General features: G+C 46.4%; 1 protein-coding gene across 36 annotated transcripts in view; it reads right to left on the minus strand.

Annotated features, from left to right (window-relative positions):
- Positions 1 to 19,517, minus strand: part of CLASP1 (cytoplasmic linker associated protein 1) — a 320,170-nt gene that overhangs the window by 44,284 nt on the left and 256,369 nt on the right. For all 36 annotated transcript variants that reach the window (XM_068246166.1, XM_068246161.1, XM_068246163.1 and 33 more), the window contains 2 exons: positions 17,323 to 17,466; positions 10,983 to 11,089 (listed from right to left, as the gene is read on the minus strand). In XM_068246166.1, coding sequence (XP_068102267.1) covers positions 10,983 to 11,089; positions 17,323 to 17,466 — 251 coding nt within the window. The remainder of the gene's footprint in view (positions 1 to 10,982; positions 11,090 to 17,322; positions 17,467 to 19,517) is intronic.

Raw genomic sequence — 19,517 nt, forward strand, 5'->3', positions numbered from 1 at the left:
AGCTGCAGACAGGGAGTTGAAGCCAGAGCCATTTTGGGTACCTGGAGACGGAGGTTTCATAAACAGAGGAGTCGGAGTCGGTAGACATTTGTACCAAATCCACATCCCTGGTAAGTAATAGGCCCATTTCACATTGGTGATTTAAGCCAAACTAATCCGGTAAAACTGATCCGGTTTCAGCTTCAACGGATCCGTGAGGTCCACACTGGCAAAGGGATCCGTGAAAACCAATCTGATCACCGGTTGATTGGATCTGTTCTCACTCACATTGCTGCAGCAGGGCGGGTGAGGGTGGGTGAACTTACCCAGGCTTCTGTCTTCTGCCTTTAATTGCGTCCCAGGTCATGGTCCAAGTCGCGCCACATGACTACAACGCTTCCTCCTTCAACCCGGAAGGGGGAAGTGATTGTAGTCACGTGACAGCTGCTTGGAACGCAGCGTGGGATGCTCCGTGGGACGGGCTAAAGAAGTCGGCTGCTAGGTAAGTTTAACCCCCGCACACATTAGCTTTGCTGCACTAATTAAGAGGATGAAATCCCAATGGAACCCGTTCGTATTTTCATCTGTCGCTCCTCACTGCTAGTGTGAAGAAATGTTCCGCTCTCTCATTGCCCCCAATGCAGCGCTTCAGCTTCGTTCTGCTGGGCTCAGCGGGCTAGAAAAATAGGTGCTGCGAGAAACTTGCAGTCTGTTCAGCAGAACGTACGGAACAGGTCTGTTAAAACGGACAGATGGGAATGGTTCCATTAGATCCGTTCGCATCTCTTCCGTTTATACAGTATCCGTTCCACGAACAGACTGGTTATTAATGCAAGTGTGAAATGGGCCTTAGACTACGGAGTCTAGGAAGTCTGAACCATTTTGGGTACCTGAAGTCGGAGGTTTCATAAACTGAGGAGTCAGATGATTTTTGTAAGAACTCCAGAGCCCTGGCTGCAGAGTGACAATGCCACCAGCAGCAGAGTGACAATGCCACCAGCAGCAGAGTGACAATGCCACCAGCAGCAGAGTGACAATGCCACCAGCAGCAGAGTGACAATGCCACCAGCAGCAGAGTGACAATGCCACCAGCAGCAGAGTGACAATGCCACCAGCAGCAGAGTGACAATGCCACCAGCTGCAGAGTGACAATGCCACCAGCTGCAGAGTGACAATGCCACCAGCAGCAGAGTGACAATGCCACCAGCAGCAGAGTGACAATGCCACCAGCAGCAGAGTGACAATGCCACCAGCAGCAGAGTGACAATGCCACCAGCAGCAGAGTGACAATGCCACCAGCTGCAGAGTGACAATGCCACCAGCTGCAGAGTGACAATGCCACCAGCTGCAGAGTGACAATGCCACCAGCTGCAGAGTGACAATATCACAAGCTGCAGAGTGACAATGCCACCAGCTGCAGAGTGACAATGCCACCAGCTGCAGAGTGACAATGCCACCAGCTGCAGAGTGACAATGCCACCAGCAGCAGAGTGACAATGCCACCAGCAGCAGAGTGACAATGCCACCAGCAGCAGAGTGACAATGCCACCAGCAGCAGAGTGACAATGCCACCAGCTGCAGAGTGACGACTCCACACTAGTAAAGAAAGGTATTGCCTTTCACTGAACTGGACCTGAAATCTTGCAGAGGACAGAAGGGAAACGTAGAGAAATGCACCCTGTATGTATTTAGAGAGTTTAGCCTTTCTAATTCCCCCTCATCTGTGACTAATCACAACTGTAATTCTGTAAATGTTATTATTCTGTTGTGTATCTTAGAGCAGAGAGGAAGTTCTGAGTTCAGGTCCGCTTTAAGCCTTCATTACTTTACAGTCACTGTTAATCAGTCATTAGGGAAACGCACACTGTTCAGCTACAGCCGAGCCATGTGTGCTGTTCTACGGAGAGGAGGGAGGCTGGCAGCCAATGAGCAGCGTGTGCGTTCATTTGTCCTTAGCAATCTGATTGGTGGATACCTAATCGATGTGGGGCAGGTGTACACATGACAGGTTCTCAGTTGATAGGGTCCACAAATCATCTTGGCCAGGGATGATCTAGTGTGTAAGCTGCGTAATCTCACACTCAGCTGAATGTAATAACTGGCTGCTGCTCCTTCACAGTAAATCCTGAATCCCAAGCTTTTCCCTGGTGATAAATCACCGCTGGGAGATTTCTCAATCGTGGTCAATGTTTCAAAACGCAGCAATATCCTGTGCGGCTATATCCAGCCTTCTGCGCTCATTTTAGGTCAATATTTTGCAAATAAACTCACGCTACTAAAAACCAAACAGAAAACACGACTGTCATAGGAAAGGATCTCAGGAAAGCCTGCAGTGCAGCGGTCTGACTGATTTTGCCATTTTCCCTGTGACTATTACACCATTATAAACAAACACTGTGTGTGTGATCGGGGCAGCAGGAGGACGGGGCTCTCAGGGATTAAAGGACAACTGTAACGATAGTGATATAGAGGCTGCCATATTTATTTCCTTTTAGCCACAGACCCTGAACAAGCATGCAGCAGATCAGATGTTTCTGACATTATTGTCAGATCTGACAAGATTAGCTGCATGCTTGTTTCTGGTATGATTCAGACACTACTGCAGCCAAAGAGATCAGCAAGGCTTCCAGGTAAATGGTATTGTTTGAGGTGGAACTGACCTTAAAATTTGATACTGTAAAAATATCCGATGTGTTGCTTAATACTGCCTTAATAAATAATAATAGGTTTGCTGTAATATACCTGTCAGATGTCCTTATTTCTGTTACTGCATTCTAGTGCAGCCATATGTTGGTTGTCAAGTTTACAGTGCCATCCAGCTGATTTCTACTTCCTTTCAGCCCCTCCTTCCTCAAGAAGCTCCTTTCTCTAATCGTTGTGCAGTATGCAAATTAGCCTGTGGTAGTGTACAGTTACAGTGATGTCATCTGGCTGCGCCTGAGCCAGGCTGTCATTTTGCTCTGTATTTTGTCTACCTACTCTGCTGTCAGAGTTTTTTTTTTAGTCGAGATGATACAAATAGCTGAAAAAGCTAATGCTAGGTACACACACTTTACAATTTTCTTGCAGAGTTACCTGCCAGATCAATTATTATCAACAGGTCCAAATTTCTATTGATTTTTCAATCTCTTTTTTCAATCGATTTTTTCCAGTTCTATGACAATCAATTAAAAAAGGTCGAAAAAACTATTTGAAAAAAATCAGAGAATCAAAAATCGATCTAAATTCAGATCAGACATGTTGGAAATAATCAATCTGGCAGGTAAATCTGCCAGAAAATTGTATGGTGTGTACCTAGCACAAAAGATGGGGCGCTAGCATGTACGTGTGCATGCAGCTGTTAGAATACAGCAAGATGGATGGACACCGCGAGGAGGATGCTACAGGACAGGTAAGTATAAGACACTGTGGGGGCAGCAGCGGTGCAGACACGGCGGGCTCACGCTGACAGGATGCAGACTACTTCTCCCTCACATTCCCGTTTACATGGCGCCCTGTTTATTGCTTCATAGAGAAGAGGCTGCAAGGGAGAAGCAGGCTGAATCCCGTCAGCGCGGGCCAGAGAGTAGATGCACACCGCTGTGTATCACCATGCTAATGCCGGGCAGGGCACCCGCTTGATTGGAGGAAGCACAGGCCGCTGTGCATTGACCGGGGGCGGGACTCTGATTAGGTAAAGAAGGACGCGGTTATGCTGTACATGGCTCTGCAATGCCTGGGGGCACTCGGGCAGCGTTTGTGTAAGAGGGGGCTATTTGATCATCATAATTGTATTATATGTTTGGCAGGGGGCACAACATTGTTGGTGATTCACATATAAGCTAACACGCCCACTTAAGGACCACTTTTTTGGACCTAAAAATTTGACTTATATGTAAGTATATACGGTACATCTCAGCGGCAATCAGATGCCACCAACAGAAAGCTCTGTTGGTGGCAACGAAAGGGGGCAAGATTCAAATGTGTGCTAAGTTCTATGGCCGTGCAGCAAGCTGCAGTGACCTGAATTGTAAAACATAGCCTGATCATTAGGGGTGTAAGCCTGTGGTCCTTAAAGGATTACCGTAGGGAGCAAAGGGGAAAAAAGAGTTGAACTTACACGGGGTTTCTAATGGTCCCCGGCAGACGTCCTGTGCCCGCGCAGCCACTCACCGATGCTCCGTCCCCGCCTCCGGTTACTTCCGGAATCTGCGACTTAAAAGTCGCAAAACCACTGCGCCTCCATGGCCTCTTCTTTACTCCGCTGACGTCTCCGAGATCGTACTGCACAGGCCATACTGCGCTTGCGCAGTATGCTCCTGCGACATCAGCGGGAGCGTAGAGAAGGGTGCGCAGGCGCAGTGGCAAGTTTTGGAAGTGAACCAGCGGTGGAGACCGAAGCATCGGCGAGAGGCTGTATGGGCACAGAATGTCTGTGGGGGATAATTAAAAACCCCAGTTAAGTTCAACTCCTTTTCCCCTCTGCCCCTCTACACACACAAGCTCTATGTACATACACACATGCTCTATATACATACGTACACACATGCTCTATATACATACGTACACACATGCTCTATATACATACGTACACACATGCTCTATATACATACGTACACACATGCTCTATATACATACGTACACACATGCTCTATATACATACGTACACACATGCTCTATATACATACGTACACACATGCTCTATATACATACGTACACACATGCTCTATATACATATGTACGCACATGCTCTATATACATACGTACACACATACTCACTCTATATACATACAAACACACATGCTCTATATATACACACGCAGATCACATCACATCACATACATACACACATACACACACTTTGTATACACACACAGATCACAGAGATTATATATATATATATATATATATATATATATATATATATATATATATATATATATATATATATATATATATATATATATATATACACACACATATATATACACACACATATATATACACACACACATCACATCACACAAATGCCATACTTATACACACACTGCATCCATACAAACACAGTCAGCACCTCTCCTATAGAAGGAACAACTCCTGTCACAGCTGCAGCTCCACGTGTCTGTCTGTCTCTCTTTCTCTCTGGCCGTCTTGAGTCTCCAGGAGAAGGAGGGGAGAAGCTGACATTCCTCTCCACAGTGCAGTGTTCAGCTCCACAGTCAGGGTAGGCAGGGAGCTGTGCATCACACTGGAGGCCGGGGAGAACAGGCTGTAGTCTCATCGGAGTTAGTAAAAGTATTCTATGTCTGCTCGTTCTGTCATACTTCTGCTCTTAGCATTCTTCATGCTTCTCAGGGGCACCACCTGATCATGTGAATGTAAACATGCCCACAGGAACTCGCAAGCAGTAGGCAGAATTTCTCCCAACCTACAAGGTTTCCCAGTGTTCTCTGCAAGCCTGCCGGACAGAGTGACGCGGCAGGCTACGTCACTGGTGGGACAGGCTTAATAAATTATTTATGTTATAAATTTTATTTACACTTTTTTTTATCAAGTTGTTCTCTTTTTGCCTATCATTTTTAAATAGAATTCTTTAACAGGAAATAAATATGAGACTCTGGGAAGACTCCACAATGCCTCAGAATCGGTCCACAGAACGCCCCCCCCCCCCCCCCCTAGTGGCTGCATCTTTCAAACCAGGGAATTCTACTATACATTATTTTTTTTACTTGAAGTTCTGTCAGTATGGGAGCGGAATAGAAACCATCATTCACCCAGAAAGGTATACTTGGATTTTTACACAAGACTAGGAAAATCCTACTTAGGATTGTAGTTTTCACTGTTTATGTCATCAATGTATTTTCCCTTCAGGATTGCTTTGGTACATCCAGTCTCTGGAAGTGCTGAGGCCGGTGACCTCAGATGATCCTGCTTCTCAGCACAAGGCTGTGTCACCTGGGCGTGCGCTCACTTATGGAAATATCAAGCAACAATGAAATTAGCTTGGCTAACTTCCTGATGCTGGAAGTAAATCACAACCGAGATTAAACCAGAAGCGGACCAGAATCCAGAAGCGGACAGACAAGGCAACACACTGAAGGCTGCTGTATTAGATAGAGAGAGAGGCACACTACATGTTGTGGCCCCTTCAGCCCTTTATCAGGGGTACATCTGTGAGTTCCCCGTCTCTAATACAGTTCTGCTGCTAGAATTGCCAGGAAGGAGACCTGGTCGAGGCTAGGCACCAGACTTCTCTAGCAGGAGAGATCTGCAACCGTGGAAACCGGTAACACCAGAAGAATGTCTGAACCCAGCACCGGAGAGCCTGCTGGTCTTTGTAGTACAGGTTCAGCCTACCAGACTTGAATAATATTGTGACATGCAGAAAGGTTTGACAGGCGAGTTACCTCGGAGAGTAGGAGCGGCGGAACGCCTTGTGAGATGGCGCAGTGGGGATGGAGGGCGATGGTGGAGGGAGGTGGTTGGATAGCCCATCTGCACTCCAACCCCACAGCCGGCTGCCGCATGGGGAGAAAAGGAGTGGGGAGGGGAAGTCAGGCGAGGAAAAACAGAGAAGGTCCGGGTGATGGGCAGAGAGTAAGAGAGGGAGGGGATGACAATCAGAGGGACGGTACGATGGGCAGAGAGTAAGAGAGGGAGGGGATGACAATCAGAGGGACGGTACGATGGGCAGAGAGTAAAAGAGGGAGTGGATGACAATCAGAGGGACGGTACGATGGGCGGAGAGTAAAAGAGGGAGTGGATGACAATCAGAGGGACGGTACGATGGGCGGAGAGTAAAAGAGGGAGGGGATGACAATCAGAGGGACGGTGCGATGGGCAGAGAGTAAAAGAGGGAGTGGATGACAATCAGAGGGACGGTGCGATGGGCAGAGAGTAAAAGAAGGAGGTGATGACAATCAGAGGGACGGTGCGATGGGCGGAGAGTAAGAGAGGGAGGGGATGACAATCAGAGGGACGGTACGATGGGCAGAGAGTAAAAGAGGGAGGTGATGACAATCAGAGGGACGGTGCGATGGGCAGAGAGTAAGAGAGGGAGGTGATGACAATCAGAGGGACGGTGCGATGGGCGGAGAGTAAGAGAGGGAGGGGATGACAATCAGAGGGACGGTACGATGGGCAGAGAGTAAAAGAGGGAGGTGATGACAATCAGAGGGACGGTGCGATGGGCAGAGAGTAAGAGAGGGAGGGGATGACAATCAGAGGGACGGTGCGATGGGCAGAGAGTAAGAGAGGGAGGGGATGACAATCAGAGGGACGGTACGATGGGCAGAGAGTAAAAGAGGGAGGGGATGACAATCAGAGGGACGGTGCGATGGGCGGAGAGTAAGAGAGGGAGGGGATGACAATCAGAGGGACGGTACGATGGGCAGAGAGTTAGAGAGGGAGGGGATGACAATCAGAGGGACGGTGCGATGGGCGGAGAGTAAGAGAGGGAGGGGATGAAAATCAGAGGGACGGTACGATGGGCAGGGTAGAGTGCAAAAAAAAAAGATGGGAATGGATTTACAGGCGAAGAGTGGAAGTGGGTGGAGAGGATGGTGGGCCGAGTGAAAAGGAGTGGAAAGAGGATGCAGGCCGAGTGTAAGGGGGTGGAGAGGGGATAACGGGCAGAGTGAAAGGGGCAGAGTAAGGGTAGGTAATGGGTGGAGTGAAAGGGGGTGGAGTGAAAGGGGGTGGGGATGATTGGTGGAGCATGAAAGGGGGTGGGGATGATAGGCGGAGAGTGAAAGTGGGACGGGAGAGAAACAAGGAAGAAGGATAAAACTGTGCCATTTCATGCATTCTTGGATAGATGTAAAAGTTGACAGCATCAATCTGAAAGGATCAGTAGGTGAGATTGTTTTAAAGGGTCTGCTGGGAACCAGCTTGTTTTTTTGGATTTTGAAAGATTAAATATTTTACAGAATCTTATATAAAGTGGACCTCCAGACACACAGATTATTTAATAATCAAATATAGATGGTGTCTGTAATGTATATTATGCTTGAAAAGCCGATACTCAGACACGCCTCTTCTACATCAGGGATGACATCACCACATTAACCCTCCCCTGGAGCTGCTGGTTAGGCCCTCTAATGCAGATGAACAGCTTCCAGGGAGGGTTAATGTGGTGATGTCACACAGTTTATCACACAGGGCAATAGAGGCACATTAAAAAAAAAGCACACCTAAAGTGAGAGGTATATGGAGGCTGCCATGTTTATTGCCTGTTAAAGTGAACCTAATGCTGGGAATACACGGTTCGTTTTTGCCTTCGTTTAAACCTTCGTTTCGATTGTGCCTTTTGTCCTTTTCGATCCCGAAATAATCGGTCATACGGTTAATATCACCACCCACGGTTTCGTTTTTTTTTTCGATTCTGATGGTTTCGTTTTTCCAATGATCGAAGGCTGCAAAGAAACGAAACGAAAATCCCTTTTTACAGGGACGGACTAGCATAAACGAATATATAATCGATCTGAACAGCCATCAAGCCTACCAATGGCTCGATTAGATGGATAAAGAGAGATAATATCAAACATGTTCGATCACTAGTCGTTCGTTTTTGGGGTCTATTAATCGAAACTATAATGAGATTATGACTATTTTCACACACGTTTTCAACACTCGATTCGTTTACCGAACGAATCGAAGGTTTAAACGAAGGCAAAAACGAACCGTGTATTCCCAGCATAAAGGCCCATACACACGTCGGATTTTAGCGAACGACCCGTCGTTTGAACGTTCCGTCGTTCGGACGTTTTCGCGTCAAATCCGACGTGTGTACAGACTATCGTTCGGGTGATAAGACTGGTTACCAACGATCCGCCGGGCGGATCGCTGGTAACCAGTCTTATCACCCGAACGATAGTCTGTACACACGTCGGATTTGACGCGAAAACGTCCGAACGACGGAACGTTCAAACGACGGAACGTTCAAACGACGGGTCGTTCGCTAAAATCCGACGTGTGTATGGGCCTTAAGGCCTAGAAAAAAAAAAGGGATTAACTCACCTGGGGCTTCCCTCAGCCCCCTGCAGCCGATCGGTGCCCTCGCAGCCCCGCTCTGACACTCCAGGACCCGCCGGCGAACAACAGGAGGCCACAATAGCAGCATAGGGGGCGATATACAGGCTGGGAACGCGAACAATCACTCGCGTTCCCATGCCTGTCGGCCGGTGACGGCGAAACCGGAAGTCGTCGCCGGCGGGTCCAGAAGCATTGGACCGGAGCTGCAAGGGCACCGATCGGCTGCAGGGGGCTGAGGGAAGCACAAGGTGAGTTAATCTCATTTTTTTCCCCAGGCTTTAGGTTCACTTTAAACAATACTAGTTTCCTGGCATCCTGGTGATCTCTTTGGATGCAGTAGTGTCTGGATCACACCGGAAACCGCATGCAGCTAATCCAGTCACACTTCAGTCAGAGCACCTGATCTGCTGCATGCTTGTTCAGGGGCTGTGGCTTAAAGTATTAGAGTCAGAGGATCAGCAGGACAGCCAGGCAATGTGCATAGTTTAACAGGAAACACATGTCCATATCCCTCTCAGGTCAGGAGTGCTTTAAAAAAAATTATTCAGGGCTTAATTTACATGACTTTTTTCATCTGTGAAGCTGGGATGTACTTTAACCACTTTACCCCCACGCGTACGGATTTCTCCGCCCCTTTTTTCCCTCCTAAAAAACCAGGGACGGAGAAATCCGTACCTTCCGCGCTACCGCCGCTGTCCGCGCTCCCGCCGCTCGTGCGCGCGCACCCGCCGCTCGTGCACGCCGCCGCCCGCTCGCCCGGAGATCAATGAACGGGAAAATCCATTCCCGTTCATTGATCTAAGCCCCCGCAATGATCTGTTGCTTCTTTCAGAAACAGCGAGATCATTGTGAGTCTCCCAGCCTCCTACTGCTTCCTGTAAGCGTCCTTCCGGACGCTTACAGGTCGCATGTAAACAAACACTCTGTGGCCATCTTGTGGCCAAATAGTAAAGTACACCCTAAAAGCATTTTACATATACAAACATTACATTTACACAATAAATTAACTCATTACCTCCCACACTCCCCAATTTTTATTTTTTTTTTGTAATTAAAAAAAAAAAAAACAATAAAAAAAAAACATAAATAGTTACCTTAGGGACTGAACTTTTTAAATATTTATGCCAAGAGGGTACAACACTGTTACTTTATAAACTATGGGCTTGTAATTGGGGATGGATGCAAAACTGAAAAAAATGCACCTTTATTTCCAAATAAAATATTGTCGCCAAACATTGTGATAGGGACATAATTTAAATGGTTTTATAACCGGGACAAATGGGTTAATACATTTCATGGGTTTTAATTACAGTAGCATGCTTTATTTAAAAACTATAGTGGCCGAAAACTGAAAAATTATTTTTTCCCACATTTTTTCCTATTTCCCCATTAAAACACATTTAGAATAAAATAATTCTTGGCATAATGTCCCACCTAAAGAAAGCCTAATTGGTGGCGAAAAAAAACAAGATCTAGTTCATTTCATTGGGATAAGTAATAATAAAGTTATAGACGAATGAATGGAAGGAGCGCTGAAAGGTGAAAATTGCTCTGGTGGTCAGGGGGTAAAACCCCTCAGTGGTGAAGTGGTTAATAATACCATAAAACACACATGCCTATTAGTTAAATAAATGCTGAATTCCTATAATGTTCATGTCTGAGCATTGTTAATATATAAATGTCCTTCCGATAGCTCTGGAGTGTGATGGTGAACTCCCAGGCTTAGGTCTCTGGGAAGATAGTAATATGTGGAACTAGTTACTGAAAATTAGTTATCCGGAACAATCTGTAACTTTTCAAAGCTAAATACTGAAGTTGAAGAGCTAATCAATTCTAATGGGCTTTTTTATGGGTGAGATAAGTGCTGGTTCTTCTGTCTGTAGGCTCAGTCTATGTAAACACATCACAGACTGGCTGTATGACTCCCAGCAGCAGATTGTGTGAACTGATGAATGCTGAGGTTCAGCATGAATTGTATGCGATAGTCTCACCTTGGGGAGAGCCCACCATGAGAGCAGTTAGTGGGGGACGTTAGAGGACTGGATCGGCTGCTGGAGTGTCGCGAAGGTGTTCGGCCCATGGTATTGCTTGGCGATCCCTGAAATGAGAAGCAAAGACTTGGAAATAATCCCAGGATGCACAGCTACATAAACAAAGCAAATCCTCTATACACAAAAAAACAATTGTGCAGCTACAATGGCCTCTTCGCCAGCTCTGCATGCTTATTAGATCATCTTAGGTATTGTTGTTCTGTGTCAGGTAACGGCAATCCTACAAATTCTGGAGCAATGTCAATGTACGTGTGTGCAAAGAGAATGGTGGAAACCGCTCACCCCAGAAAGAGCAGTGCCAGACCAGGATAGCTAGTCCTAGGAAATACTTGAAAATGAAAGAGGTCCGCACGATGCTCCTAAAATCCTTTAACTTTAATCATGGACGTATCCAAAGGTCAACACATATCACCAGCTGACATGTTTCGGACCTACTGGTCCTTATTCATAGCTAGAGTGCAATGTCACGTGTGTGACCGGAGACCCCAGCAGATTCAATATCTGAAGCTACTCCATAACCATACACCATGACATTGCAGCTTTGTGTGCTGTGAAAGTGGACAACATTATTAATGCAGCAGAGACAGCCATACTATCCCAGGATAAAAAACACATATATAAGTAGATAACAACTCACACAACATATGTATTGTACTATCCACGTTTTGATTTCAGCGACTTATACAGTAAAAGAGAAAACTGTTTGCGGCATTTGCCATTTTTATTCCATGTGACTGAAGCCAATACTGATGTCATTTCATCCATTACTCTTTTTTGTTTTCCTCCTAGAAACTGCAGTCATATCTAGCTTGCGTTGCAAACACATAGGAGCACAGCATAGATCATATTTCAGCAGCTCACTGAACTGCCCTCAGCCAATCAGTGAGGAGCAGGAATGTGGGAGGAGAGAAAACAACCTTCCTTCTCGTTTGCAATGTACCACATAGAGCCAGGCTGACTGAGATAAGATTTACTACAGCAGAAACATTTCTGAATAGATAGAGTGATTGTAATGCAGACTAAGGTTGTAGGCCGCATAATAAACACAGAGCAGTGGGTTAATGAAATTTTGTGGCCGACAGTCCCTTTTTAACCTTTAGATTGCCAGCTTTAGTACCAGCTATGCTTGCATTTTGTTTGGTACATATAGATTGGGGCAAGACATTGAATAAAGTCCACATTAGTTAGTAGGGGTTGTCATTGAGGTGCAAATACATTTGAAATGATTGAGTATTATGCTTATTACGAAAATGTATTGTAAAATGGACCAATCAAATCCTGCAGTGAAAGCATGTGATTGGTCCATAGTCACGCTGCATAGATTTGCAGTAACATTTGCATAATTCTGCATCTTTAAATTATTTGCTTGTCTCAAGCGAAGTAGAAAGTTGGAATTGGGCTAAAACTTTGTACTAAACGCCTTTCATACGTCAGTGACACAGGAATACTGGGACACAAACACACCTATAGATGTCCGCTGTACTGTAGGTGGAAGTCTTTTTTTCTAAAATGCCTTTACACATCCGTGGCGAATGGATGCAGAACCACTGAACACCTATAGATCTCCACTGTATTGTAGGTGGAAGTCTTTTTTTCTAAAATGCCTTTACACATCCGTGGCGAATGGATGCAGAACCACAGAACACCTATAGATATCCGCGGCAGTCTAAAGGTGGCCATACACCAGGCAACTTGGCAGCCCATCGACCATCTGATTCAATTATATAAACGGATGAAAATCGGTGCTGCCAAGGGAATGCCCGATTAACCACTTGCCGACCGCGCACTCATACCGCGCGTCGGCAAAGTGGCAGCTGCAGGCTAATTAATCAGGAAGCAGCTGCTCGCGCGAGCGGCTGCTTCCTGTCAATTCACGGCGGGGGGCTCCGTGAATAGCCTGCGGGCCGCCGATGGCGGCTCGCAGGCTAAATGTAAACACAAGCGGAAATAATCCGCTTTGCTTACATTGTACAGCCGTAAGGCAGATCGGCGATCCCCGGCCAATCAGCGGCCGGGGATCGCCGCCATGTGACAGGGGATGTCCTGTCACAGGCTGCACAGGACGCATAGCGTCCTGTGCAGCCCCGATCACCGGGGGGGCCAGGTAGGAGAGGGGGAAGCGGAATTTCGCCGCGGAGGGGGCTTTGAGGTGCCCCCCCCGCCAGCCACACGCAGGCAGGAGAGATCGGACCCCCCAGCACATCATCCCCCTAGTGGGGAAAAAAGGGGGGTGATCTGATCTCTCTGCCTGGTGTTTGATCTGTGCTGGGGGCTGTAGAGCCCACCCAGCACAGATCACAGAATTCAACGCTGGTCCTTAAGGGGGGTTAAAGGGTGGGTCCTCAAGTGGTTAATGATGCAACCAATTTAGGGCTGCATTTGGTCTCCTGTATTGATCAGACATGCTGCAAGATGTAGTGTTGACATGCTCAATCGGGTGCCTGGCGGTAACGGCGTGAGATATCGGGGCAAGTGACGAAACCCCTGGCACTGTGCCCCCCCGCTACCTTGTGCAGTGTACTTTACCTGTCAGTGTCTGCCGTTGGCTTCGCGCTCCGTCCTCATACATGCGCCCCACGTGGACGCTGGCGTAACATGGGAGCATGTGTGACATCAACCAAGTGGAGCGCATGTATAAACACAGAGGGCGCAGCAGCAGACACCAACAGGTAAAATATGCTGCACGGGGCCCAGTGCCAGTGTAACAAGGCCGATTACCGCGAGATTTCATACTGAAATCAATTGGGAACTGGCCTGCAGATTTCTCTCCCATCAGATTCGATCAGAGAGAGATCTGTCTCTCTAACAGAGAGACCTGAATGGGAAAAGGTGCATACACACAAACTATTTCCCTTTAATTTGTGTTGAACTGGAACCTGTGGGGACACTCTGGGGCCCTAGAGCTGTACTGACATGTCGCTAGGCAAAAGCCAAAGAAAGCGTTCTGTGTCTATGAAGACTGGAGGAGAGATCCTCGATCGCCGCCGCTTGCCGCTACCTGCCGTGCCGCTCCCCCCTCCCCCCCCCCTCTAGAATGTCTCATTTGCAGAGGTACGAATCTGTAAGAATCTCTGCAGTCTGACATGCTAAGAACAGTGTAATATTGAAGCAGAGTTCTATGAAAACAGAGGCCTGTCAGGTATCAGGTTTCACACACAACAGCATTACAGATGTTTATGTTGCATATAAAATACATTTCCTCTGCGCTCTGTGAGAGAAAGCTCTGCCTGAGCTCTCTGCACACACATGGTTAACAGATGCACTGTGAGGGAATTCTCCCCCTCCCCCAATGGCTCACTCAGGCCTCAGATTAGAGCAGTCTGCCATCAAAAACATGGGAAAAAAAAAAAAAAGGAATTCGAGAACAGTAAACAAAGAGATAAGGATTCAAATGTATACTTCAGTACTTAGCAGCACGTCCCAAACATTTCCTATCTCAATTGAAAAACCATTAATCGATAGTGTTCCTTTACATTACAAAATTACCTCGTGTGTGTTTTTTTCTGGCTCGGAAAGTGAAATTTCACTCAAATGTCATTTCAAAATGATTGCATCTGGTCTGCTAAAAACTGAACAGCTAAAAAAAAAAAAAGATCTGTAACTTCTGACTGGAAAAACAAGTAAGAAACTGTATTGGATTCAGATCAGAGAGAGACTGATCTGTTAGCCACAATGTATGGTGATCTAACCGTGTATGGCCACCTTTATGTGTACACATGCAAAAGGATTGTCTCCTGCAGGGACCAGAAGTCGATCCTTGGGATGACAGTTCAGGGTTCAGTGCCATACAGATGCGCCACTAGGCTACAGCCTGGTAGTGCGTTCTGCTGCTATGGAGTGAGCGGAGGGACGGCTGCACAGCTTCCAGCTGGCAGAATAATGTGGTGGTTGGGGGGGGGGGGGGGGGGAGGGGCAGCAGTACACTATGTCGAGATGATCTGGACCTCTCAGCGACGCAGCTGTTCACACTAGGTTCTAAGCAGAAAAAGCCCCCAGATTGGCCACCTAATCCATTAAATCTGTCCGTGTATGGCTGCCCATAAAATTCAACATGGTATGTACAAATAATAGAACACACTCACACAGACGCACGCACCCCTATCTGTATCACCGGTTACAGAGCTCCAGATTCCAAAGAAAACACAAGTCTGAATTCCTTGGCGGAACAAACCGGAACATTTACAGTAGCAACAAGACTGAGAGGTTGCTAAAGTGCAGCACTGAAAAGAGCTCACAGAACATAAAGCAGGCTTTATGGCCAGGACAGTTTACAGCCTCTGGATAAGGAGAGCCCTTCCTCGAGAGTTCCACCTGGCAATGCCGCAGTGTGGCCAGTTATAGGCCAGTAAGTAATGGGGTCTCCGGCTCGGTACATCTAACAGCTTGTGGTCTATAAAGAGGGTATAACACACAGCAAAACATCTCAACTGTTCAATAATGCAGACAGAAATGTGCTAATACTCTGCAGGCAATTACCTCTCATTAAAGACCTGTGTGTAACTATTGAAAGCGGGATTGCCAGCCATAAAATCAAATTACATTTACCCACTGCTCTGTGTTTATTATGTAATAGACAACCTGACCCTGTATTGCAAGCACTCCAATGCAATCATAAATGTTTCTGCTGTAATAAATTGTATCTCCAGTCCAGCCTGGCTCTATTTGGTACATTGCCGGGGAGAGGGAAGCCTGTTATCTCCTCTCCCACATTCCTGCTCCTTACTGATTGGCTGAGGGCAGTTCACTGTGACAAGAGGCTGAGAAGTGAAATACACCTCCCCCCTCTGCAGAAAACACAATCTATTCTGTGCTCACACATGTTTATAAAGCAAGCTAGATATGACAGTGAAGTAAAATATGGAAAATGCCTGAAATGGTTTTGTCTTTATTTACTATATAAAATTAACTGAACTCAAAACCTGGACAGTGCAATACATGTTATGCAAGTGGAACAAGTAGTTATCTAGTTATATGTTTTTTTCCCCCTGGAATAGTATGGTTGACCTTGCTGCTTTATGAAATTAAACTCAGGTCTTAGTGGTAGATTATGCTCATCCCTTCCTCCTTCACCAAGTTGCTGCTCTCGTCATCTCTAGTCACGTGACATGTACATTATGGGGGAAAGTGGCCGGGGGCAGTAAGGCGATGTCACGAGGCCGATCCCCGAAAGATTTTATGCTGAAATCAATCAGGAGTAAGACTGTGGTTTATGGCGACCAACAGATCTCTCACCGATCAGAGGAGATCTGACTATTGGTCCATCGGCTGGCAAAATCGCTAGACATATGGGAACCTTAAGATTCTCCCCAAAAGACAAAGTATAAAGCCCAGTCTGTGTATAGTGTGCTACTTCTCTGAGGCAGCTGAGGCACTGTGCACAATGGATTTAGAAACACATATGAGGCCGTACATGCAAAGAGGGTGCCGGAAATATCAGTTAACCTTAAAGGGAACCTTAACTGAACGAGGGGTAAAGAGTTTTACTTACCTGGGGCTATTACCAGCCCCCTGCAGCAGTCCTGTGCCCTCGGCGCCGCTCTGGAATCCTCTGGTCCCCCGCTGTCACTTAGTTTCGTTTTTGACGACTCACCAGTCGCCGGCCGCCATGCGTATTATTGGATGCATTCACCAGTGCAATTAGCGCTATTGCGGACCGCAACGCGTACAAAAATACGCATTGTCGCATATCTACGCGTGCGGAATGCGGCAGCGCGTATTTTTGTACGCGTTGTGGTCCGCAATAGCGCTAATTGCATTGGTGAATGCGTCCAATAATACGCATGGCAGCCGGCGACTGGTGAGTCGTCAAAAACGAAACTAAGTGACAGCGGGGGACCAGAGGATTCCAGAACAGCACCGAGGGCACAGGACTGCTGCAGGGGGCTGGTAATAGCCCCAGGTAAGTAAAACTCTTTACCCCCCGTTCAGTTAAGGTTCCCTTTAAGGAAGGAGAACGGCTACAGACATCTGGATCCCCCGGGAGGTGAGTAAACACTCCTGCTGCGCGCTGTAATCTGCATTGAGCTCCCAGCGACTAGCCCAAGCTACACTCGGGATTATCGCCAGGGAGGTTAATAGATCAGTATTTCATTATCGCCAAAGCAAACCCTATGTTCACAAAGAGCCCTACCTCTACTGATGCCTAACTGTAATGCCTCCCACAGGTGCCAATCCCAACTCCACCATTGCCAAACCACAACCACCCCCTTCTCCAGTGCCCAACCTTAAATCCCCAAACACAAAACTATACACACATTACGACAGGGAGGTGACCACTCACCACGCTGCTGTTGCTGGAGTTCTTGAGATGGTTGTGCAGCAGTTTGGTTGCTCCGTCCTGGAACGTCTTCGGTAACGCGCCCAGTAACATGGTGAACTCCGGTGTGTTCAATTCAAATAGTGAGATCAGGACGATCTGTGCGGCCTGCAAGGGGAAAAATGTGGTCAGTCTATGGAGAGCAGCTACAACACTATGTCTATCTGAGGAGAGGGTCAGTGATGGACACATGAGACCATGTGTGATCTCAGGTTCTTGCGATGCTGGATCCCCCCAACTCTCCTATAGGCCTGTCTATGCGCACATGTCCCAGCGATGATGAGCTCAGCTGTGACGTGAGCGCAAGGAGAATGACAAACATACTCAGTGAGGAGTGTGTGTACATGCAGTGATCCCAAACCTTCACTATCTAATAACACCCCCATCTGTTTGACATCATCATTCCTGGACAGCAGGCCATCTCCATGGATTGTAGGCTAGGATCTGCCCTATGGAAATCTTTCCTGTGCCAATGCAGATTTTATGCAAATGTACTAATCAAATCCTTCAGTCCATTTTAAAGCTGCATCCATATGCATAAACTTAACATATTTGCATCAACTCAAATATTTGCATCTCATCGACTATCCCTACATACCACAAGGAGCTGGGTAATCTTGAGTGGATCGGCTTCTATGTACATCCACCTATACGGCTCAATGCTGCACACAAGGGTCCTTTCACACTTGCACTATTCCGTCGCGTCGCACAGGGCCGCAGCATAGCGGTAAAGCTGTGATAGTCCTATGAGGCTATTACACTGATCATGGTGCGGTACAACTGGTCCTATCACAACAACACAATATTATCTTTGCATTGTGTGGAAGTCACCCGGCAGTGAAGTATGCTTTATAGTAAAGTATGCCTCACTGGTCTCACCACAGTGGCAAGTGCTGCAACCTTTCAGGACCATTGCAGAATTGCACCACAGCGGACCGTCTGGACTGTGGAAGGGGCCTTATTTTGGTGCCTGTAGAAACGATCCGACCACCATTATAAATACACACATCCCGATTTAATCAAAGTTATTGATCTTCAGGGCAGTAGAAGATTTCAAACAGATTGAATGTGGTGGGAATTGATCATTTTATTAAACCGTGTATGGCCAATTGGCCACCTTAACCACTTCGCATCCAGACTTTGTTTCCCACTTATAGACCAGAGCAGTTTATTTTATATTTTAGCCCTGTCCCTATTCAATCAGCAATAACTTTATCCCTAATTATGACGCCTAAATGAACTATATATAGTTTTTTTCAAGACAAACTAGACTCTTATTGTTTGGCATTTTTTCCCTCAAACAATTTTGTTTTCTATGCATTTTAATGAGAAAAAGAGGAAAAATATAGAACACACACATTATTCCTCAGTTTTACCAATTTTACCAGTTTAAAAATAAAAAGGGCTACTGTAGATAAGAAAAAAAAACACAAATTTTGTTTGGCTATTTCTGCTGTTTATCACACAACTTAAATTATGATCCTATCACAATTTATGGTGAAGATATTTGACTCTGAAAATGCTACAGTGTGTATTTTTCACTATGAACTGAGAAAATAAATGCATTTTTAATTGTAAAAATCAATCTTATTGGCTCAGGGAGCATATATTCCCTTTCACCAATTAGTGCTGCATCAGACAGTGCCAGCCCAATCCTGCACAGCTGTGCATCTGCTACAAGACGTATATCTATGTCCTCGTGGCTTAAATGAAGTCACAGAGGACGTAGATATATGTAATGGTGGATAAAGTGATTAATTTATATTCTTCCTGACGTTTTCAAATTACTGTTTGGACTGTTGATTAAGTCACTGGTTTCAGTGGAGAGCAGCTGGTGTGGTACCATGTAATACAGCACACACAAGAGAGGTCTGACAACAACCCCCCCCCCTCCCCACACACAATGACTTTAAACCCCAGACTGGAGCTAGCTTCACCAGCCAACCTATCGCCTACATGAGTAATCTGCAAACTTGGCTCTCCAGCTGTTAAGGAACTACAAGTCCCACAACGCATTTGCCTTTATGAATCATGCATTGTGGGACTTGTAGTTCCCTAACAGCTGTAGAGCCAAGTTTGCAGATCTCTGACCTACACCGACCTTTCACCCCTAACCTATTAGCACCATGCTTTATTTATGAAGTGTCATGGGCCGCAGG

Source organism: Hyperolius riggenbachi, chromosome 7 (genome assembly GCF_040937935.1).
Source record: "Hyperolius riggenbachi isolate aHypRig1 chromosome 7, aHypRig1.pri, whole genome shotgun sequence".
In the NCBI taxonomy this organism is placed as follows: Eukaryota; Metazoa; Chordata; class Amphibia; order Anura; family Hyperoliidae; genus Hyperolius; species Hyperolius riggenbachi.